The 22871-nt window shown below is 56.4% G+C and overlaps 1 protein-coding gene across 8 annotated transcripts; it reads right to left on the bottom strand.

Moving 5' to 3' along the window:
• Positions 1 to 3774: 3774 nt before the first annotated feature.
• On the bottom strand, positions 3775 to 21254 carry PATL2 (PAT1 homolog 2). 8 transcript variants are annotated; one of them, XM_073361442.1, is made up of 19 exons: positions 20981 to 21082; positions 18714 to 18816; positions 17983 to 18386; positions 17503 to 17571; positions 16141 to 16206; positions 14971 to 15138; positions 14432 to 14518; positions 12637 to 12791; positions 11961 to 12041; positions 10512 to 10653; positions 9486 to 9606; positions 9306 to 9403; positions 8844 to 8888; positions 7441 to 7589; positions 6744 to 6903; positions 5680 to 5820; positions 5362 to 5459; positions 5071 to 5220; positions 4075 to 4197 (listed from the first exon to the last, which is right to left on the bottom strand). In XM_073361442.1, exons 1-19 carry the CDS (start codon positions 21002 to 21004, stop codon positions 4158 to 4160), a joined length of 2301 nt encoding a protein of 766 aa, XP_073217543.1. In that variant the 5' UTR covers positions 21005 to 21082; the 3' UTR covers positions 4075 to 4157. The 8 variants fall into 8 exon arrangements, with proteins under 8 accessions (XP_073217538.1, XP_073217539.1, XP_073217535.1 ...); XM_073361437.1 differs by lacking the exons at positions 5362 to 5459; positions 20981 to 21082 and adding an exon at positions 21205 to 21254 and having other exon boundaries at positions 3775 to 4197; XM_073361438.1 differs by lacking the exons at positions 5362 to 5459; positions 20981 to 21082 and adding an exon at positions 21205 to 21254 and having other exon boundaries at positions 3775 to 4197; positions 18740 to 18816.
• Between the last annotated feature and the right edge of the window lie 1617 nt (positions 21255 to 22871).

Genomic DNA, 22871 nt, shown 5'->3' with positions numbered 1-22871 from the left:
GTGGCAGCAGCCTGATGAGAGGAGGCAGGATTCAATGCTGAGGCTGCTGGAGGACCAAACCAGTATGCTCCAGTGCATGGTTGAGCTGCAGCAAAGGCAGCTGGAGCATAGACTGCCACTACAGCCCCTGTGTAACCAACCGCCCTCCTCTCCAAGTTCCATAGCCTCCACACGCAGACGCCCAAGAACGCGGTGGGGGGGCCTCCGGCCAACCAGCCACTCCACCACAGAGGATTGCCCAAAAAACAGAAGGCTGGCATTCAATAAATTTTAAAGTTGTAAACTTTTAAAGTGCTGTGCTTAAAGTGCTGTGTGGCATTTTCCTTCCCTCCTCCACCACCCCTCCTGGGCTATCTTGGTAGTCATCCCCCTATTTGTGTGATGAATGAATAAAGAATGCATGAATGTGAAGCAACAATGACTTTATTGCCTCTGCAAGCGGTGATTGAAGGGAGGAGGGGCGGGTGGTTAGCTTAGAGGGAAGTAGAGTGAACCAAGGGGCGGGGGGTTTCATCAAGGAGAAACAAACAGAACTTTCACACCGTAGCCTGGCCAGTCATGAAACTGGTTTTCAAAGCTTCTCTGATGCGTACCGCGCCCTCCTGTGCTCTTCTAACCGCCCTGGTGTCTGGCTGCGTGTAACCAGCAGCCAGGCGATTTGCCTCAACCTCCCACCCCGCCATAAACGTCTCCCCCTTACTCTCACAGATATTGTGGAGCACACAGCAAGCAGTAATAACAGTGGGAATATTGGTTTCGCTGAGGTCTAAGCGAGTCAGTAAACTGCGCCAGCGCGCCTTTAAACGTCCAAATGCACATTCCACCACCATTCTGCATTTGCTCAGCCTGTAGTTGAACAGCTCCTGACTACTCTCCAGGCTGCCTGTATACGGCTTCATGAGCCATGGCATTAAGGGGTAGGCTGGGTCCCCAAGGATACATATAGGCATTTCAACATCCCCAACAGTTATTTTCTGGTCTGGGAATAAAGTCCCTTCCTGCAGCTTTTGAAACAGACCAGAGTTCCTGAAGATGCGAGCATCATGCACCTTTCCCGGCCATCCCACGTTGATGTTGGTGAAACGTCCCTTGTGATCCACCAGAGCTTGCAGCACTATCGAAAAGTACCCCTTGCGGTTTATGTACTCGGCGGCTTGGTGCTCCGGTGCCAAGATAGGGATATGGGTTCCGTCTATGGCTCCACCACGGTTAGGGAATCCCATTGCAGCAAAGCCATCCACTATGACCTGCACATTTCCCAGGGTCACTACCCTTGATATCAGCAGATCTTTGATTGTGTGGGCTACTTGCATCACAGCAGCCCCCACTGTAGATTTGCCCACTCCAAATTGATTCCCGACTGACCGGTAGCTGTCTGGCGTTGCAAGCCTCCACAGGGCTATCGCCACTCGCTTCTCAACTGTGAGGGCTGCTCTCATCTTGGTATTCATGCGCCTCAGGGCAGGGGAAAGTAAGTCACAAAGTTCAATGAAAGTGCCCTTACGCATGCGAAAGTTTCGCAGCCACTGGGAATCGTCCCAGACCTGCAACACTATGTGGTCCCACCAGTCTGTGCTTGTTTCCCGAGCCCAGAATCGGCGTTCCACCACATGAAAAGAACCTGCCCCATTAGCACCATGATGCATGCATTGGCAGGGCCCATGCTTTCAGAGAAATCTGTGTCCATGTCCTGATCACTCACGTGACCGCGCTGACGTCACCTCCTTGCCCAGTATCGCTTTGCCAGGTTCTGGTGCTGCATATACTGCTGGATAATGCGTGTGGTGTTTAATGTGCTCCTAATTGCCAAAGTGAGCTGAGCGGCCTCCATGCTTGCCTTGGTATGGCGTCCGCACAGAAAAAGGGCGCGGAATGATTCTCTGCTGTTGCTCTGACAGAGGGAGGGGCTTCTGACGACACGGCTTATATGGTTGGCTTCAGGGAGCTAAAATCAACAAAGGGGGTGTCTTTACATCAAGGAGTATTTCAGGCAGGACTTCACGGAGGGTTCCAATAAGAAATGGTGCACCTAAGTTATTGTTCTTATTGGAACAAGGAGGTTAGCCTGGCCTCTGATTGATACATGGCTAGATTTACCTCGCTGCACCTTCTCTGTTAGTGACTGCAGTGTGACCTAGAGGAATGAGTCCCCTAGACAGGGGAGGAGGCAAATGAGTACAAAACAAATCTGGTCTATTTCTTGTTTTGATCCACTCCATCTATCTTTTACATCTTTGGCTGGCAGCAGACGGTGCAGAAGGACTGCATGCCATCCTCATCTCTTGCCTGCCCGGCAGAAAATGGTACAGTACGACTGCTAGCAATCCGTATCGCCTGCCTGCTCACCATAAGACGGTTCAATAGGACTGACTGCAGGACTAAAGAGAATGACCTGGTCAAGTCACTCCAAATTTAGTCCCTGCGCCCATGTCTGCCCAGGCGCTCCCAGCCGACGTGGCCAGGAGCACCTCGGACATGACGAGGACGACTACCAGTCATACTGCACCGTCTGCTGCCAGAAGGCAATGGGTTGCTGCTACTGTGTAGCAAAGCCGTACCGCGTCTGCCAGCTCCCAGGAGACATACGGTGACGGTTACCTGAGCGGGCTCCATGCTTGCCGTGGTATGGCGTCTGCACAGGTAACTCAGGAAAAAAGGCGCGAAACAATTGTCTGCCCTTGCTTTCACGGAGGGAGGGAGGCCTGACGATATGTACCCAGAACCACCCGCGACAATGTTTTAGCCCCATCAGGCACTGGGATCTCAACCCAGAATTCCAATGGGCAGCGGAGACTGCGGGAACTGTGGGATATTTATCCACAGTGCAACGCTCTGGAAGTCGACTCTAGCCTTGGTACTGTGGAAGCACTCCGCCGATTTAATGCACTTAATGCACTTAGAGCATTTTCTGTGGGCGCACACACACTCGAATATATAAAACCGATTTCTAAAAAACCGACTTCTATAAATTCGACCTTATTCCGTAGTGTAGACATACCCTGAGTCTTGATCCAGTGGTCTAGTCCCAGGCTCCAGAATTTCAACTTTCATTATAAAATTAAGTTCATGGTTGTGAAGGAAACTTTCAATCTGTGACCCACATATAATTTGTGTAGTGCCATCTGCCTGAGTCTGCAGACAGCCTGCGACAGTAAGTTTGGGACACATCTGAACTGCTTCTACTCAGCTCCCTGGATAGCTGTCTCTGAAGCCTAATGATCACCTTTAAACTGCCAGCATCATTAACTAATTCCCAGTTGATCAGAGCATGCAGGTAGTGAGGAGGGACTATCCCATTAGGATGACAGGAAACCTGAGAGTGGCAGCTCATTGTTGTGTCCAGAGTAGATGGAGCATGGGAGTTTTCCACCACTGATTGTTCTCCAGGCTGACCCCAAACAGACCACTCAACATAAGCTGGCATTCTGTGCACCTGCCTCGGTGCTGCATCCGAGAGAGAGGAGTTAGATCGGTCGTTTGCAGAGCCTGGAGCTCGGGCAGCCAGTCTATCCACATGCCCCACTCCATGCCAACACACAAAACTGTTGCGGTTTGGCCCAGGAAGGTTCTCTGTGGGGGCTGCACACACCAGAGCTGTGCCCAAACAGAGAAGGTGTGTGACGGAGCAGCTGCTGAGGAGCCATGTGTCAGGAGCTTGGTGGGAGCATGTGGTCTCTTGGCTGCACTTCCATGCCCTGTGACTCCAACTCCTTGTTCACAGAACCCTGGGGGCTCGCCCAAGCTGGAGACTTCACATACCGAGGCCAAGGGGTCTTGTTAATCGCCTTTATTTTAGCGAGTGCTGTACACAGTCAACCTCAATTGCCCGCCACCAGGTGCTCCCCGTGCCCACTGTACAGATCTGCCTTGTGCCCGCTGTGCTCCAGTGCTTGCCTCTGCGGGGCGAGGCCCAAATAAGTTACCCGTGTCCCTTGTGCTGTGCCCCCAGACACCAGCGCTGGAGAGGGCTGTGATCAGACCCTGAGTCTTGCTCCTCCCGGTGCTGGGGCAAAAAACACAAAGTCCCCTTGTGCCAGGGATAGTGTCTGATTTGGAAACAAAGTCACAAGGTGATGTCCCCTGCTTGTGCGTCTCAGAAAAGATAGGCACTGCTGCCCAGGAAGCTGGTCTCATCCACTTCCCAGGGCTGGGAGGTCTCAGCATGGCATGGCAGCCTCCGAGGGCAGAGGGGAGCACCTGCAGGGCAAGACCAGCCTATTAGGAATGGGCTAATGCACCAGCTGGGATATGGCCCCTGCAGGCCCCATGCTCTAATGCCCACTGTTCTGGGTTGGCAGCATTCAGGGGCTGTTCTCGCTTCATCCCCAGCTAATGTTACTGTAACAGACCACCTGCCACCGGGGAGTCATTTCCCCTTTCCCTGGCCCAGACCACGTCTGGTACAGGACAGAGCTATGCTGCTACAAGGGCCTCTTGCTTGGTACCATCAGCATGTGTTATAAGAACATGCCTGGCCCCTCTGCATGTGACGACTCCCTCGCAGCAGATGCCAGGCAGCCCCCAGCAGGGAAGACAGACAACAAACCAGTCACTTGAAATGACTGGACCAAGGAGCTGCCCTGGTGTAGGAGGAGCCAGGATGTCCCAGGGGACCGGGATGGCTGTGTAATGCTGACAGCCTGGCCAAGCCACAAGCCACTCACAGGGCCCCAAAAGGCTCCTGGGCTGGGCCAATGCTTGCCCACCCCTCACATTCCTGCTACCACGCTGGGAGGTTACTGGGCAGCCTGAACGGGCAAAGCTCAGACAGCCACAATACCAGGCACCTTCCAGAGGATCCAGGCCCAACAGGCCTGAAGGCCCACCTAGCAGAGTTACCCTTCATCTCTTTCCCACTTCGGAAGGACTCTGCCTGGCTTGTGTTCCTGACAGGAGAGCTACACCCCTTCCTGCCTCAACAGCCCAGGGGAAGCCAGTGACTGCCCCAGGCAGCTCTGGCACGCCTTCTGTGGGCAGCCATGGGCGTTGGTCAGCACGACAGCTACTACAGCCTGGCTACAGCCAGTGTCCCAGGAGCCCCGCAGCGCAGCACAGGAGACCAGCACTCACTCCATCTTGGCCTCCAGGTGGTGGATGGTCTGCTTGTCCAGGTAGCGGCAGAACAAAGATAGGAGGTTGCTGGGGAGGAAGAGAGGCTCCACCAGGGCGGTCTTGGGCACTTGGGACAGCTCCCTGGCAACCAGGAACACTGTGTCCGTCCTAGGGAGACAAACCCACCAGTGAGTGCCTGGCTGCCCCCCCCCCCTCCCGGTGCTAGTCAACACGGCATGCTGTGTGCTACCCAGAGACCCTTCCCCACAGGGCGCTGCCTGGGCCAAATCCCTCCCTGTGACCCCTCACCACTTCTCGAAGTCCCCGCTGTGTGGCTCTAGTGGCATGTCGGAGGAGAGCAGCCTCTCGCCGTGACTCAGCAGGGCGTACAGGAGCGAGATCCCGAACTGTGGGGAAGCACAGGAGTGGCCATGGGTTAGAAACGGCAGCCACAGCCAGGCCAGGCCCAGCCCGAGGGAGTGTGCCCTCCGCAGGGCCCAGTACCCACCCCAGAGTGCCTGGAGAGGGGTGCAGAATCTCATCCTCCAGGACAGCGCTGAGCTCACTGGCTTCCCCTCCCAGAGGCCATTCTGGACCCCGCTTCCTGCCCTACCCAGCCCCACACACCTGATTCTTAAAGGTCATGGTGAGCGGCAGCTCGGTGGAGCCAGCCAGCGGCCTGGTCAGCTCCTGCAGGACCTCGATGAGCTCGCTGAAGGTCATCCGGCCCACCATCTCGCTGAGGGGGCCATACAGGACAGGCAGGGACTAAACACCAGCATGGGGAGAGGGGAGACAGCAAGGTTAAAGCCAGCCCCCAGACCCAACACCATACAGGTGGGCTCAACCCCTACTCCCTACAGGGGACACTGGGGAGCGCTATCGAGTGCTCCCCAGGGCCAGGAGACCTGCCCCTCCCAACTGAAACAGGAAAGTGCATGTGGGCGACTGCAGGTGTAAACAAAGTGCCCCCCTCCCAGCCCAGAAGCAGGGCCCACACACCACAGATCCTCCAGCCATAGGCCTGGGGCCAGGGCAGGATTGCACCCTACAGTCTATTCCCCGGACCAGTCGAACAAGGGACCCGCCATCACCGCAATCTGCAGACTAGGCCACAGCCTGGCCATGCCCAGCCAGGACTTTCCCTGCAGCCCTGGCTACATCCCCGCTTTCCCAGCTTCTCCCCATTGCCCTAGTTATAACCCTGTATCCCTCACCCATGCCAGGCACTTGGATCCCAGCCTTAGACACACTGCCCAGGCAGACCCTTCTGCCTCATGCCAACCCTCTCTCATTCCCCAGTTTCCTACAATGGTCGAGGCCTTCTCCTGAGCTCCCTCCAGTTCATCAGTACCTGGTGGGGGGAGGGATAGCTCAGTGGTTTGAGCATTGGCCTGCTGAACCCAGGGTTGTGAGTTCAATCCTTGAGGGGGCCATTTAGGGATCGGGGGGAAAAATTGGGGATTGGCCCTGCTTTGAGCAGGGGGTTGGACTAGATGACCTCCTGAGGTCCCTTCCAACCCTGATATTCTATGATTCTATGGTGCCTGCAGAATGGCTCCTCTAGGATCTAGGGCCCAGTTTGGATTGCATGCGGAGGGCAAATTCCCTGCTCTGCTCCAGGGGAGTGACATGGGGGAGGGGGAAGTGGTGCCCCAACCTGCCTCTCCCTATCCACAGCAGGCCATTACCTCATCCAGCACGTCCTTCCTCATGAGGAAAGGCAGGTGGCGGGTGACAGTGACCAGGATCTTCTCTGCCTGCTCCCGTGCCAGGTGCGGCAGCAGCCGCGCAGTCAGTTTCTTCCCCTTCCGCACACATAGGACCTGCAGGAACTCGTCTTCCGCCTCCCTGTGGGAGATCCCTGAGCTGCCCAGACCCCACAGGACCCAGCACCCTCCCATCTACCCTTACTCCACTGGCAGCGGGAAGTGCTGCCAGGAAAGTGGGGACCTGGGGTTACAGGCACAGGCCTGTGCCTCCAGCAGGGGAGTTTCAACAGGATCCTGCATGGCTTGGATGTGGGAAGGAAGTAGCCGCCAGGAGAAGGCAGCACAGGGCCCCAGTGTCTAGCAGGGGATCTGGCTCCCATCAGGTGGGTAGCTGGCTTAGCCCCAGAGTGTTTGATGTGGCACAGCCGGATGAGGAGCACTGAGTTTGCAGACAGGAATGTATCTGATTCCCAAACTCACCAGTGCCAGGTGACAGGGAACAGGGCGTTCCCATCTGGCCCAAGAGATCTGCTGTTCTAACAATATCTCCTTGGGTGAGGGGCGTACTTCGCCATGGGGCTGGTACCTGCCACCCTCCCCAGATGGCCCCTCTGCCCCCTTCCCCAGGGCCAGCTGTGCACAGAGACGGTGCACAAATGTGCACCAGCAAACTCACTCCTCACTGTCGCATGCCCTGATCTTCAGGGCCTGGTAGATGCGACCCACTTCATGGCTCTTCTTCTCATGGAAACGAGGGTGCTGCTCTTCAGGGAGCAGGCTCATCTTTCGCTGAGTCTCCTCCACTTCCAGCAGCTGCAGGAACATCTGGGGAAGCAGGAGAGAAGCTAGTAGGTGGGTGGGAGGGAGGAGGAATAATGAGATCCCATATGAGCCCCAGTAGATATGAAGGGGGGAGGAATAATGAGATCCCATATGAGCCTCTCTGGATAGACAGTAGCCCTACACTCTATATTCCTCCCCCAGCACTCGGCCTGTGACAAGGAGACTGACTATGAGACACAAGAAGCTAGGACATCCCAAGAGATCCCAGCCACAGCTCCTACCTACAACAGAGACTGCCCATTGGAGTTGGGGAGGGACCTGCGACCCTCAGGTAAGTCTCACCCCACCCTCACTGCAGGGATCCAGGACCTCCATCAGCCAGGGGTGCTCACTCAGCCACTTGGGTCTCCTGGACTAGCTCTAATACATAGGTTTCAGAGTAACAGCCGTGTTAGTCTGTATTCACAAAAAGAAATGGAGTACTTGTGGCACCTTAGAGACTAACCAATTTATTTGAGCATAAGCTTTCGTGAGCTACAGCTCACTTCATCGGTTACATACGTGGAAACTGCAGAAGACATTATATACACAGAGACCATGAAACAATACCTCCTCCCATCCCACTCTCCTGCTGGTAATAGCTTCACTTTAGATAAGCTATTACCAGCAGGAGAGTGGGATGGGAGGAGGTATTGTTTCATGGTCTCTGTGTATATAATGTCTTCTGCAGTTTCCACAGTATGCATCCGATGAAGTGAGCTGTAGCTCACGAAAGCTTATGCTCAAATAAATTGGTTAGTCTCTAAGGTGCCACAAGTACTTCTTTTCTTTTTTCTCTAATACATAGCTTCTTATGGACTTGTGAACTCTGCAGGGGACTCAGAGAAGCCAGAGATCCACTGTCCACAGCCACTAACATACTGACTATCTGACCTTCTTCAGAATAGCCCCGTGCCCTAAGCTCAAGGCGGCAGATGAATATGGCAGAGCAGGCATGTCTGCACCAAAGCCACATGCAAGCTGGGACCTTCCACAGAACATCCCCTGGCTTTGCCCTGAGATGCTGTCGGACTCGTCTCTCAAAACCCTCCCCACAAGCATCTCTGCCCTGAGATGCTGGACAAGCCAAGTTCCAGGCCACACAGGGCTTGCAGAAGTTGGAAGGAGCCGATATCCAGCTTCTAATGAACCCGCCTTCCACTGCTGCCATTCCCCTGCCCTTGCTCCCCCCAGCACATCAGCTGAGGGGAAACGTCTTGCCCTGAAGGCATGGCGGTGCCCAAGGCGCCCTCTCACCTTCTCGATTCTGTGCAGTGCCCGAAGTCGCTGGTTCCCCGCAGCCTTCAGATCCAGAGGGGAGAAGGGAAGACAACCAGTTACAGCCACTGCAAGACACAGCAGTCTCCAGGCCACAGTTTTCTGCTCAAGCTACTACTAGGCTTGATCAGATGTGATGGCAGCAGGACACTGAGCAACCCACATGGGGAGCACTTCAAAGGGCCCCTGTCAAGCTGCGTGAAGCCCAGGAGCTGACCCCACCTGACCCAGCTACTTGCCCCATCCCCAGTGCTGGGCTAATCTCACCAGTGACAGAGCCAGAGCCATGGGTGTTGGAGACTCACTAGCTAGAGCAGCTACAGAAGGGGGCAGGGGTCCCAATCTCCTCCAAGAAGCTTTAAGGCAGCTGAGAAAGTTCCCACTGAGTGGCTGCACAGAGGGCCAGGGCAGGCTCGGGGAGCACGGCCGCCCCATACATACCTCCTCCTGCAGGGCGTGGTGCACAGCGTCGATTGCCCTGCGGGGGCTGTAACACGTGGACACAGCAACCTGGCCCAGCGAGCCTGCAATCCGCACCACTGAAAGAGAGGCAGACATGCTGAGAACCCACCCAAGGCCCCTTCTGCCTGCCTCAGGCAGTGCCCTTCCCCTCATCCTTACCAGAATCATAGATCTCCATCTTCTGGATGTACGGTGTGACCAGCTTAGGGGGCTCCTGCTTGTTGCGCCCTCCAAGTAGCTCCTCCTCGGCCTGCTTCCGCTCCAGCCTGTGGTAATAGGCCTGTGAAGGACAGGACGGCAAAACAGTTGTGAGAGGAGGCAGCAGGCCAGGCACAGGCCTGCTATGGGGCTGAGCGCACTGCAGTAGCCGTGGCCACTGGCACCAGGGGACTAGGGGTCTATGCCCCTCCCCCCCCAACTTTTTAACAAAAGAAACATGAGACCTGAATTCATGTCCCCTGCAGAATAACAGATTCTGCTGGGGTGGTGATGCAATTACACCTTTTGCCCACTAGGGGCTTCTGTGGCACCAGAAGAGGGCAGCTGGCTCACCACTGCAGCAGCCAGCCCCAGAGAGGGAGGAGGCACTTCGGTTTTACCCCTCGCCCCCTTCTCAAAGCTTATGATGCCCTTGCAAAAAGAAAAGGAGGACTTGTGGCACCTCAGAGCTGAAAATGTATTTGAGCATAAGCTTTCGTGAACTACAGCTCACTTCATCCGATGCATTGCAGTGGCCCAAAGCGGGGGAAGGGCTCCACCCAGTCCAACATCAGCCCCGGGGCTCCTTCTGGGGTGGGGAGCAGTTTAATTGGTCCATCTGCCCCAAGTGGGTTTCTGCACCAGGAGGGGCCAATCTGGCCAGTCTAATTCTCCTGCCTCGACTCTCAGTCCAGGGTTCCTGGCTGCCCCTCTGCATCCTCCTCACCAGGCCCCATGCTCTGGGAATGGCCAGCATCAGGACAGGGCACAAGCACCCTCCTCCACTCCAACAGCTGGGGCAGAGCTGTGCAGTGGTGCATCCTGTGGGGCAGAACTGACCTGGCTGGGGAGCAGCCTGGGGATAGTGGGGTCTGCCCAGCTGGAGCTGTGGGGGAAACCCAAGCCCCACCCAGCTAGGGAGATCTCTGCCCACTCTAGGGAGAGGAGGCATTGGATGGGTCCTGCCACCCCCACTCCACCACTCACCTGGTAATAGTAGTCATCCAGGTGAGGATTCTCACTCTGCAACTGTATCATCTGCACCTTGATCACCCAATCCTTCTCCTTGCGTGTCATGAGCCCAGAATAGGGATCCGCCTTCAGGGACCATGCCTTCTTGGGGGAGATGCTGCAGGGCAGGAGTCACCCCCCAGCATTACTCCCTGGGGACTCCACCTGGGGAACACCTGCGGCAACCAGCTACTCCCATTGGGCAACCCCCCATCAATTAATGGGCTCATATCAGGCTTCTGCCTGGAGATGTGGGTGGTAGCAGAGGGACTACACAGGCCCTGGGAAGGCCTAGCAAGAGAGGAACCAATATTTGGGGAGCATAAGGGCCTTTGGGATGGGTGGGAGGGCACTGAGCACAAGGAGGTGAAAGGTCCTCTGGTTGAGATGATTCTGCTGGCTGCTCCCCCTCCAGCCGCTGTGCTGCTCACCTGGCACAGGCCAACCCCCTCTTGACCTCCCCCCAGGTGGGTCAGCTCCTTCACCCTGGAGCAGTGCCGGGGGGGGGGGGGGGGACAGGTGAGAAATCATGGGCAGAGCCCCCGCTCATATAGAGCTGACCCTCTCTCCAGCTGCTTCTCACACCCGAGTCCCCCTGCCCACGCAGCACCCTCAGCAGATCTGCCTGGGCCTCAGCCCAACCTGGGGAAGGCCAGGCCACACCCCTCCAATGGAAGTATTTCCAGCAATGTACATGGAGGGAGGAGCACGGGGAGACTGGGGCTGAGGAACCGATATGTGGGGGGCCCCAGGGACAGAGTTACCCCAGCACCAGGGCAGGTCCCCAGCTGGGTGGAGGTCTGGAAGGCAGGGGGATCCAGAGCAGGCACTGCCAGATACCCCCCGACTGGTGCCACATTAGGGGCAAGGTGCCCCTTTACAGGCAGCAGGTGCACAGGGCCTGGGACAGATCACAGGGCCCCAGCTGCTCAGGCCACTGCTATGCTCTATGCCAACTGCAGACCATGGAGCACAGTGAGCCAACCTGGGGCTTCGTAATCCCCTATACACAACCTCCGGCCCAGATCACAGTGAGCCAGCCTGGGGCTCCATAACCCCCTACACATGACCAGGATCACAGCAGGGCACAGGCACAAACATCCAGAGGGAGACATCTCAAGCTTCCTCGCCCTGGGCATGGCACTCACAGCCTAGTGCCATCTCCTGCAGGGCTCAGCTGCCCCCCAGGTCCCTAGCTGAAAAAGCTCCAGGGGAGGCCCTGGAAAGGCACCGCAACCTCAAGAGAGCAGGGAGTAGCCGGGAGTGAAACATCTGGACCCCGTCAGCAAGCTGCACCCACACAGCTAAGAGCACCAGGGTGCCAGGCTCAGGTCTGTGCCAATCTCACCACGTGCCAGCTGTGCCTCCCAAACTCCTTACAGGAGCCCCCAGTCTCTTTCCTCCTTGCCCGCCCCCCCAGCTCACCTCTGCGCCTGCCCTCGCTGCTGCCGCTGATTCAGGATCCGCTGATGCTGAGGGTGCAGCTGGGTCATGTGACTGGGCACACTGCAATGAAAGGCACGTGGTGGGGATGAGACCAGCAGCAGGAAGGGCTGATAGAGGATATGGTAATGAAGATGCCTGGGGGCAAAGGGGCGGCTGACACCAGGCCAGACTCAGGGCTGGCTACTGCCTTCCAGAGTTGGGGGCTCTGCATCTGGAGCTGCAAGGGGCCCTGCAGGATGGTGCCCTGTCTCTTCCCCTGACTGCCCTGGGGGTGACCTGGGCCCATTCCTGGAGGATCCAGGGGAATGTCCCAGCCAGCCTGCTGGCTAATTAAGGAGCAGCAGCACCAGTTCTATTCCCACCCTGCAGAATCCTTAGCCATAAGGTTCGAGGGCTGCAACATGGAACCTCAAATCTCTTTGGGGTTCACAGGCCACAATGCCTCCTTAGTCCCGCTCTGGTAGGGGCCCTGGCGCCCAGCTCCAATTTCAGAGCATGCACCAGCTATATAATCCAACCTCAGTCACCAGACTTGGGCCCAAGCCCGGTTTGTGGAGTTAGCAGGGAAAGCCGCCCTCCCTGCCCCCACAATCAGTGTGGAGATCAGAAAGGCTGGAGCCCTGGGTCACAGGGATCCTGCCTCCTTCCATGGTACCTGAACTTCAGCTGGCAGCCGGCTGGCGGACTGAAGAAGAGAGGGGGCTCCAGAGAGGGAGACATGGGGCCAAAGTGCATAGCCAGGGGTTGCATTGGGGTGCTGATGTTGCGTGACATGGGCCTAAAGGGGGTCGGAGACACATACCCCGAGTTCTGAAAGAGGAGAGAAGGGTTAGGTTTCCAGAGCCGGAGCATCCCCTTCCCCTAACTAAGAGACCCAGGAGCCCTTGAAGGCCCAGGATGGATGTGGGGCTCTTTCATTCATCTGGCACTAGGGAGGAGTGGAATGCCCCATGGCCAGAGACGCTGGCTCCTCCCTGCCCCCCCTGCATGCTGTAGTGGAGCTGCCTCGTCCTCTTCACCCTGCTGCATGCCGATGAGAGCGGCACGGGCTGCATGGCAACACGGAGCTCCTTCACCCCTCTCCCCCACAACTGCCAGGCATGGCCAGGAAGTGCCCAGTGCTGCATGGGAGGAGTTTTGTTGCAGGTCCATCTCCAGTCAGGAAGGATGGCATGTGGACAGCACCCCCTACTGACTGACTGACAGACATTGCCCTAGTTGCCCATCAGGTCTGAAAATTCCTGCTCCCAGCTGTTCCTCGAGGCCCCGGTGGGATCCTGTCCTCAGTCCCATTACACAGACCATAGCTGGGACTTCAGCATCATGCTGCCAAGCCAGCAGAGATGGTCAGGGGAGGAGTCGGGTGACCTATTAGTGGGCTCCAGGGATCCAGTCTGATCCCCTTCCACCCATACTCCAGGGGTAACTGTGCCCAACGTGGGGCCCAGGTCCAGGCCCTGAATGGCTCCTAAAGAAATACTCTTCTTGCCCTGTGTCCTGCAGCTGGTTCAGCCTGTCCCTGCTTGCCCTGTCCATGCTGTTCTCTAATCTCCCTGTTGGTCTGCAGGGCCGATCATCTCTCTAGGCTGAACGTACCCAGGGCTCTCACTTCTCAGGCCTTTGCTCACCCCTGCAGCTCAGCTGTCAACCTCACCCTACTCTGGCTTTTCCAAAGCATGATGGCTGGAACTGAAGGTGGGGCTTTGGCTGAGGCCTAGAGCGACCTCTCCACACAATACGCCCCAGGCCACTCTCTAGCTCCTCCACTGTGTATTGTGCTTGGTGCTGCCCACCTCATCCAACAGGGGGCAGCAGGACTGAGTGAGGCACGGGGGACAAGGGCTATGGCTCCAGAGGAACACCCTCAACAGTGAGAATGTGTCGGGGGTGGGGGCAGGATCTCAGAGGAGGAGACACTGAGGATGGCTACGCTGCTTAGAAAGAAGAGACGAGACATCTGTAAGAGAATGGCTCTGCAGAGGACTATTTCCTTTCTCCATGAGACAACAGAAAAGGGCACTTGGAATTAAAAGGCAGAGCATTTGAGATGGATGAAGGAAGTGATTCTTTATGTAACCACCTGTGGAACTGCCTGGTGGAGGAGAACAGCTTATGAAGTTACTAAGAAGGACCAGACAGCTGCACCTGCAGTAACACTGACCAGGATGAAGTCCCAAGGGCTGATCCTGCCATTTCAGGGCAGAAAGATTCCTTGGGCTAGGGCTTGCTCAGAACACACACCCTCCCTCCCTCCCTCCAGCATAGAGCTGTGCTAGCGACCAGGTCAATAGGCCTTGACACCTTCCCCAAACTCTCTGGCGCTGCCGCAGTGGGAGATGGGCTGATCAGCTCCAGCAGCTCCTGTGACGCATGTACAGGTGCAGACTGGAATGGCCAAAGCTTCCTGAGAGGTCCTGGGCTGGGAGGCAGGAAGCAGCTTGGGGTGCTACCTGATTGGGGGTGAAGAGAGGCGAGGCTCTGCGTGGCGGCGTGTACGGTCGAGAGGAGGCCATGGAGCGGGGCATCATGGGAGACTGCTGCGGGACAGGAGACAGGAATGTTACTGGAAGCAGGAGTCTGGTGGCACCTTAAAGACTAACAGATTTATTTGGGCATACCCAAATAAATCTGTTAGTCTTTAAGGTGCCACCGGACTCCTCGTTGTTTTTGTGGATACAGACTAACACGGCTACCCCTCTGATACTGGAAGCAGGGCTGTGGCAGGCTAACAGACTGGGCCAGCATCAGGCCCTGCCCTGCAGCTCGCCCTGCTGCATTCAGCATCAATGGTGTAAATAGCACATGCGAGACAGACACTGTTGGAGCAGCACTGCTGTGAGGATGGCCCAGAGCACTGGCTGGCTCAGCATGGGGCAGAGCGACCCCAAAGTGTCACAGGGCGGAGAGAACCAACAGAGGAATAGCAGGGACACAGGAGCAGGGGAATGAAGGGCAGAAGGCAGAGGCAGAAGGTGGGAGCTCACTTTACCTGCCGCATAAAGCGCTGAGGGAAGGATTTCGGGGACATCATTCTGAAGTCTGGGCGCTTGAGTCCAGGGGAGCCCAGGTATCCCCTCTGCGCTGGGGAAACAAGGAAGTCCAGGTTCATATGCGACATGGGGGGGCCCCTGTCCAATGCCTGGAGAATGGCTTTGTCCTACAGGAGAGACAAAGAGAGAGCCTTTCCGCTGTACCCCAGGGTATACCGGGCCACTGCTGGATGGAGACAACCCTGGCAGCCCCAAGGACTGATTTCAGCCAGCACTGCCTGCACCCAAACCAGGTGAGATGGGCCCTCGAGCCTCCCACAATCCCAGGGATCTGGGAGCGCTCACTAAAGGGATCAGCAGTGAGACAGGGCAGACATTCCTAGGGTCACCCCTAGGCCAGGCCCATGTGAGCCTGGGTGGGCACATGGCTGGACAATCCCTGCTTCAGAAAGCAGTTGCATATACCTGCCTGTAGGCCAGAAAGCCAGCCAGCCAGCTCTGGGGTTTGGAGTCACAATGGAGCGGGACTAGGGGCGAGCTCTGTGTATGGGCACGGGCACCTCCAGCTGTGTAGCTGCTAGAGGGATTGTGGAGCTGATACACTCCCCAGAGGGCTGGCTGGATTTCCTGTGCCCACAAGGAGCTCTGCAGCTGGGGATATGCCCACCCCACAGAGCTTCCAAATTCTACCACAGCATTAGCTTGGCTCTAGCAGGGCACAGGAGCTCTGCAGGGCCAGTCCCTTCTCCCACAAGACTTTGCACCAACCCCACCTAAGGGGGATGGGCCAGAGGAGCCTCTTCCATGCCTCCAAACTCCTTTGGGGCCACCAAAGCCCATTCTCCATCTGCCGCCAGGACTGGAACCCTTCCATGTTCCTACAGCACCTTCAGCCTCAAAGAGCCCTCTGCCCACAGGCCATGCCAGCTCCCACCCACCCTTGGGACAGTCCCCCACCATATCCATCAGTCCCATGTACCAGCCCCTGCCTGAAACTCAGCAAGCCCTTTGGTTTGGGCTCTGGACCCCCAGATGTTCGGGAGGTTGGGGAGGAGGAGACCTCCATCCTAGGCAGCCTGATGGCTCCAGAGCATTGGATGGTTCCATGCTCCCAGTGCCCAGTGATGCCCTCTTCTGGATACGGGGAGAAGGCAAAGGGCGGTGCTCACCTCCAGCATATGGCGCGACAGGATGCTGCTTGGGGACGAGGTCCATGCGCATGAATCTGCAGCCATCTGAAAGGGACTGGGAGTTAGGCTTGAGGGAAAGACCCACTGAGCAAAGGTGGAGGGAGCAGGAAGAAAAGAACAGCTCTAGTCCCATCTACCAGCAGGAGGCGCAGCAGAGAACAGCTTAGAACAGAGATGTCAAACTCAAATCACCAGGAGGGCCACATTACTGACACCTTTACATATAAAGATACAAAAGCCCCCCTCCACCTCTTCCCACCCCTTCCCTGCCCCCATTCCAACCCCTTCCCCAAAGTCCCCACCCCAACTCCGCCCCCTCCCTGCCCCTATTCCAACCCCTTCCCCAAATCATGGCCCCTGCCCTGCATCTTCTCCGACTCGTCCCCTGAGCGCACATAGGGTGACCAGACATCCTAATAAAATTGGGACTGTCCCGATATTGAGCAGTTCATCCAGCGTCCCGACCAAAGTATGGTCGGGACGCCATTTGTCCCGATATTTTGTTTTGGGTACATCTTTTTTTTTCCCCCCTTAGGCAGCAGTGACAGGCGGGGGGAGCGCTTTTTCAATGGTTACACTCACCCAGCACGTCCGGGTCTTCGGCAGCACTTCGGCGGCGGGTACTTCTTTCTTCGCTGGCAAGATTTGTTTCTCACCATCAAACGTGGCGGGTGAGTGTAACAATTGAAAAGGCGCACCCCCTGCGGCAGTCCCGATATTTTGTATTTAGCATCTGGTCACCCTAAACACACAGCTCCCCGCTCCTCCCCCACTCCCTCCTGGAAAGCGCTAAGTGCCAAACAGCTGTTTGGCAGCGGGAAGCACCTGGAGGTAGGCAGAGGAGCGGGGACACGGCACACTGGCGGGGGAGGGGGCGGCAGGTGAGGGGAGCTTGGCAGCAGCAGAAAATAACTCGGGGTGGGGAAGGGCGGTGAGCTTGGCAGGCTGCAGCAAATAACTCCACAGGCCGCATGCAGCCCGTGGGCCGGGTGTTTGAGACCCCTGGCTTAGAAGCACTGTGGGTGAACCTACAGCTACTCCAGGCCTGGCCTCTTCCAGCAGGAGGTGCTGTAGGAGCTACAACTATCAGAGGAGCTCCCAGCCACTCACCCCAGTCTCTTCCAGCAGTGGGTGCTGCAGGTACAGGGACATCAACTGAAGCTACGCATTGCTCCAGTCCCAGCCCTCTCCCTAGAGGAGATGCTGTGAGGTGCAGGAGCACTGGTTGTGGGGGAGCCCCCAGCTCCTTCCATCTCCCCCCCCCCCCCCCCGCCAGCAGCACTCCAGGGAAGGGGACAGGCATGAACCAGGTCAGGCAGGGGGAGGTGACCTCACTCTTACCAAGTCATCGCCCTCGAACTCTCCCCAGGTGGAGCCAATCCTGCTGTCGAGAACTGCTGAGTCCAGGCTCTGCAGGGGACAGAAAAATTGCACTCGTTCCCTGGGATCTGGGGAATTCAGCTTCCCTGCCTCCCTCTGGACCTGGGGGAGAGGAAAGGGGACTTGCCCCCAGAGAGAGTGGGGAGTCACTCACTGCCATCATGGGGGAGATCTGTCCTCAGTCCCAGAATGGCTGACCCTGGGATTAGTGAGAGGAAGGGGCAATGCACATGGCCATATCACAGCAGACCCCCTCACCACCTCAGTTGGTATCTTCTCAGTTCGCAGGGGCTGCTGAAGTTAATGGGGAGACTCCTGCTGCATATGGGAGGGAGGGACCCCCTGCCCAGAGAGCTGGGAGGAAACAGCACCACTCCCCAGACACTCATGGAGAAAGGACAAAACCCACATGCCCTTCTGGAGCCCCCCTGCCTGTCTCACCTCCAGCGTGGGCTTGCTGTGCACAGCTCTCATCACTGCTGGGTCTCCCAAATCATTCTGCTCCTCATTGTCCTCATCATGCTGCTCCTCTTCTTCTTCCTCCTCCTCCTCCTCCTCCTCCTCATGTTCATCTATCCCTATCTCCTCCTCCATGTCAGCAAAGTCATCATGCCGAGCCCCAGGCTCTGCCTCACCTTCTTCCCCTGCCTCTTCCATGTCCTCCAGCATGGGCTGCTCTTCTTCTGCCCCCAGGCCAGGCTGCTCAGTGACCTTGTACTCATCCTCATCCTCCACTGCTACCGCTGCCACCACCGCAGCCTCATTTTTGCCCACAAGACTCAGCTCGGGGCCTTTATCTGGAGGAGCCGGGGCTTTTGCCACTTCCTCTTCCATGGAGTCTCGATCTTTAAGAAAGGAGGGTTCCAATCAGGGGCAGGGAGCTGGGGGATTGCACAGCAGCTCCACTGCCTGTGGCGCTGCCTAGTCTGAACTGAGGGAGATGCTGCCCGGACCAACAGGGGAGCTAGACGCTGGGAAATTGACCTTTGAGCCTCCGGCTCCAGAGAACAACTCCCCAGGTGTGGGATCTCTCCCGTAAGTGATCCCCCAAGCCCCAGCCATCAACACCTCCCAACAAGCCCAAGTCACACTCCAGCTGCCCAACCTTCATGTTCCCCACTGCCCTCTCTTTCCAAATTCTGCTCATCCTCTCCTGATCCTCCAAGCCCTACCTAACCCAAATGTCATTTCATTGTACAGGTCAATCTCCTCATCTTCCTCCGCCATTTCTTCCAGCAAAGGAGCATCTTCTGCCAGAAGGTAGTCTTCTAGGATCTAGGAGACAGAGCGAGATGGGGAGTAGGGCGTTCCTTCCCCTTCTGGGAGCCAGCTAGTAAGGAAAGACAAACATCCTGACCTGCCCCAAGCCAGAGAGGGGGATGAGCACCCATCTCCTCCCCCAGCCAAAGAAGGGGTACTGAACTAATGCCACGGTATAGACAAAGATCTCCCTCTAGCCAAGCCCCAGATGGGGCATGTCCTGCTGGCTAACAGCAGGTATTTAGAGATCTCTGACAGCCCCTACTGCTAACCCCAGACCCCTGGCACCTCCAAGGCACTAGCTGGAAGGGTGATGGCAACTTAGTCTACCAGTTTTTAATCTCTCAGCTGCTCCACTGAAATCAATGGGAAGTTTAGCCTGCTTCAGTAGCACTTAACTGAGAAGCTCCGAGCCTACAACTTGTTTCAGCGACTCAGAGAATCCATGTGGACTTTAAGAGATTTCTGTGTGGGCACAGGATCCACCCACATGGTACAAGTTGGAGGACCAGGGTCTCAGCCGGTAAAGCACCTGTTGCACACAGCATGTCACTGAGTGGAAAAGCAATGCCAGAGCTGTTGGAAACAATGCTATGTCTGTCCTTTTGCTGAACTGGCCATTGGTACATGCATTTCCTCAGTTTGTACACACAACTGCTGTACTTGCACAAATTAGGAGCCCAGTGCTGCATCTGCACTGCGTGAAAAGCTAGCTCTCAAAGTATCACTGGTAGGTTTAAGAGTTATCGCCCCACTGATATTAATGGGGGGAGTTCATGCCCCTCAAAGCTAACACTGTCTACTGACTCGGGGACAATTGTGCATTGGTCTTGCTCAAGTCCCATTTAGAAGGCTTGCTTGGCAACCATGAGGGCAAGAAGTTTTTCTTAAAATGAAAGTGGAGATTCTGCAGAACTTATATTGGTCAAGGGGCCGAGATGAATCCATCAAGGGGGTCAGAGGCAGCCCCGCTGATATTGGGCACAGAGGAGGTGGTGTGCAAATCTGATGCAGTGAACCAGGGAGCCAATGGAGGGAGTGATGTAGTTTGAGCAACAGCAGAACAAAGGATCTTCAGCAGCAGCATTTTTGACAGACTCCAGGAAGCGGAAGAGGGAAGGCCAGAGAGGATGTTACTGTGATAAAGGCAAGAAGTGACCACTACAAAAAGAAGGGTTTAGCTGTGAGGACAGCAGGGAAAGGGGGACATTAGACAGGAGACAGGCTCTAGCAAGAGGCTGGACATGGGGGAGAAGAGCCAAGAGGCTGCCCAAATCACAGGCCTGGGGGATGGGGAGAGGTGTGAAGCTGCCTGATAGGGGAACAGTAAGAAGCTCTGTCCTGATGAGGAGGTGGTAGCGGTGGGACATCCCAGAGGAGTGCCCAAGAGGCAACTAGAAAGAGGAGTTTGGACGAAGGAGGAGAGGGTGGATTTGAGAACCAGCCTCACAGAAGCAGTAGCTGAATCTGTAGGACATGAAAAGGAGCTGAGAGGACTCAGCACCATGAAGAAGCCCTTTGGCTTCATACCATTAGGCTCTAAACAGGGACAAGCAGCCTTAGTCTGGGAAAGGCTGAGAAGCAAAACCAAGGACCAGGCTATGAGCTAGGAAAAGCAAACTCCAGACTAGACATCAGGACAGCCATCCCACGAGGGGACCAAGATACTGACCTGACCAGTCAGAGCAGGACTGGAGCCACTGAGCGGCCAAGTCACACCTGTCATCTGGGGCTACACAGCCATAGCCCAAGAAGCCCCATCCAGTGGCTGGGCATGGATGAGCACTTGACTCAGCACCGCACCAGGGGACCTGCCGAGGGCCAAGGGGAGCAGCTCTGCCCCAGCTGGGAGTTCCCCACCCACGAGCCTCGCTGCTCTCCTGCCTGGGGCACTTGCCAGGGCCAGCGGCTGCCCCGAGCCTGGTGGCTGGTAACAGCCCCCTTCCCTGCAGGGCCAAGGGGCAGAGCAGCTGCAGCAGCCCAAGGGGTGACTGCCAGGCGGGCCAGGGGGCTACAGGTGGGGCTGGGGCGGGGCGGGGCAGGGCAGCTGTCCAGGAGGGGATGTCCTGTCCTCGCACTACACAGAGGGAGCCCTCCCCTGCCCCAGACGCCCCCAAAGCAGGAGACTCTGGGCTCCTAGGGTGGGGGAAGAACCGGGGCGGCAGTGGAGAACACTTACAGCCAGCTCATTACTCTCCGCCATTGCACCGTCCCCACCCACCGCGATTTCCCTCTATGGGGCCGGGCTCCGGCCGCCTGGCGGCTTTTGAAGGGCAGAGGCAAGGGGAGCGAGGCTGCGCCACTGCGCATGCGCGGAGCGCTCCCAGCCTCACAAGATGGTGGCGTGCAGTCGAGTAGGCGGGAAGGTACACCTGTGTGGGCGTGAGGTCTGCGCTGCCTCACCTGTAGCCCCTCTCGGCGGTGTCACCGCCAGGGGCTCCCATTCCCCCCCGCGCCGGCTCTGTGTAGTGGTGCAGTCCAGGTTCCCCGAGGGGGGCGGGCACTCCAGCCTGTGCATTAGGCTCTGCCCTGGCTCCTCGCAGGTGGGCGGTGCACGTGCAGCCCCAGAGCTCCTGAGGACCCCTCCCCCGGCTTGGCTGCATGGAGGGCCAGGGTGGGGTCTGATGCCGTGCTGGCCCCAGCGGTACCTCTTCTGGGGGCTCCAGGGTTGCACTGGCCACAGTGCGTGGCTGGGCCCTGGGCCCCTGTAGTGGGGCACTTTGTCTGTTGACCCCAGGCTTTGGAAACGCTAGGCTCTAGGGGTCTCTGTCAGTGGGGCTCTGGGTGCCCGCAGCACTGGGGTATGAGCAGCAGTCAGGGTTGGATCAGTAACTAATTTGTGCCAGGGCTGAGCCCCAGCACCTCTGGGCTTGCTGCATCAGTTATGAATGTAAACAAATTGCTTGAGCGCTGCCACCTCTTTCATTACAAATTAAGCACTGGATTGGGGGCTCCTACTTTCATGAGAGTGGCAGCGGCTGCACCCATGATCACTTCCAGTCCAGCCGCAGTGAGGAAACTCACCCTCAGGGTGGGATGCTTTCCAGCAGTCACTCTCCTGCCTGGCACACACAGCAGCTGGCAGGCCCAGGAACATGTTTCTGTTGGTGCTGGCTCAGATCCTTAAGCAACTGACTTCCAGTGTCACCCAGCTAGTTACAATTCAGAACCCAACATCTCAGCACACACAGACTGAGTTGGGGGTCTCTTCTGTTGGTTCTAATCTGCTCACATGTAAAACCAAGGTTTAACTGGTGAAGCAGGATTCAACTAACCATATTGGTCCCTTGTGCCTCTCCCTTGTGCCTATATTCACCTCTTGTCTTATATGTAGACTGTAGCTCTTTGGGGGCAGGGACTGTCTCTTTGTTCTGTGTTTGTACCACACCTAGCACAATGGGGTCCTGGCCTGTGACTCAGACTCCTAGGCATTACCACAAAACAAAAAATTAAAAGTTCTCACCCAGATAACCATAGCCAACTTTGTAGAAAGAGATGATATTCCTAGAAATACCATTGGTAGAATAAAATACACACACTGTGGATCTAAATCACAACATGAAAATACATTGTGTCATTTAATACCCCTGAGGCTGAGTAGTATTTGGCATCTTTGTCTGCCCCAAGCTACACTGATTATTAAACTTCTGCAGGAGATGGGACGAGTGGAGAATGACTCATGTTGAACTGGAGGAGGAAAGATGCAGCAGAACTCCTCCAATAATACTGCAGGTTTTGTTATCTAAGCTTTAATCTGGCTTGTATTCACTGCTTCAGGTTTCAGCTCTTTATCTGCAGAGGGCAGTATTAAGGAAGGACTCACCAACGGGGCAGAGTTTAAACCAGTGACCAGTGTTTAAAAATAAATCACCAGTTACCAAGTGTAATCACCATAGCATCTGAGATATTTTAGTATATCAGAGATAACAGACTTGTCAGTAATGATATGTCTACACTGCAATGTAAGATCAGACTCAGATTCAAACTCTACCCTCGTACCCTTCTGTCTATACACAAATCTCTTGGGCTCAGACTTGGACCCAGGGTCCTAGGACCCCACAGGGGTGGAG

This window comes from Lepidochelys kempii, chromosome 10 (assembly GCF_965140265.1).
Source record: "Lepidochelys kempii isolate rLepKem1 chromosome 10, rLepKem1.hap2, whole genome shotgun sequence".
Lineage (NCBI taxonomy): Eukaryota > Metazoa > Chordata > Testudines > Cheloniidae > Lepidochelys > Lepidochelys kempii.
The sequence above is the reverse complement of the archived record's forward strand: the minus strand, read 5'-3'. Positions and strand labels throughout refer to the sequence as shown.

Coding starts and splice junctions, on each gene's coding strand:
- PATL2 (XM_073361434.1), bottom strand. CDS start 21,004: ATGGCGGAGAGTAATGAGCTGGCT. Junction 18,817..20,980: donor CGGAGAGTAATGAGCTGGCT/GTAAGTGTTCTC, acceptor TCTGTCTCCTAG/ATCCTAGAAGACTACCTTCT. Junction 9,404..9,485: donor GATGGAGATCTATGATTCTG/GTAAGGATGAGG, acceptor CCTCTCTTTCAG/TGGTGCGGATTGCAGGCTCG.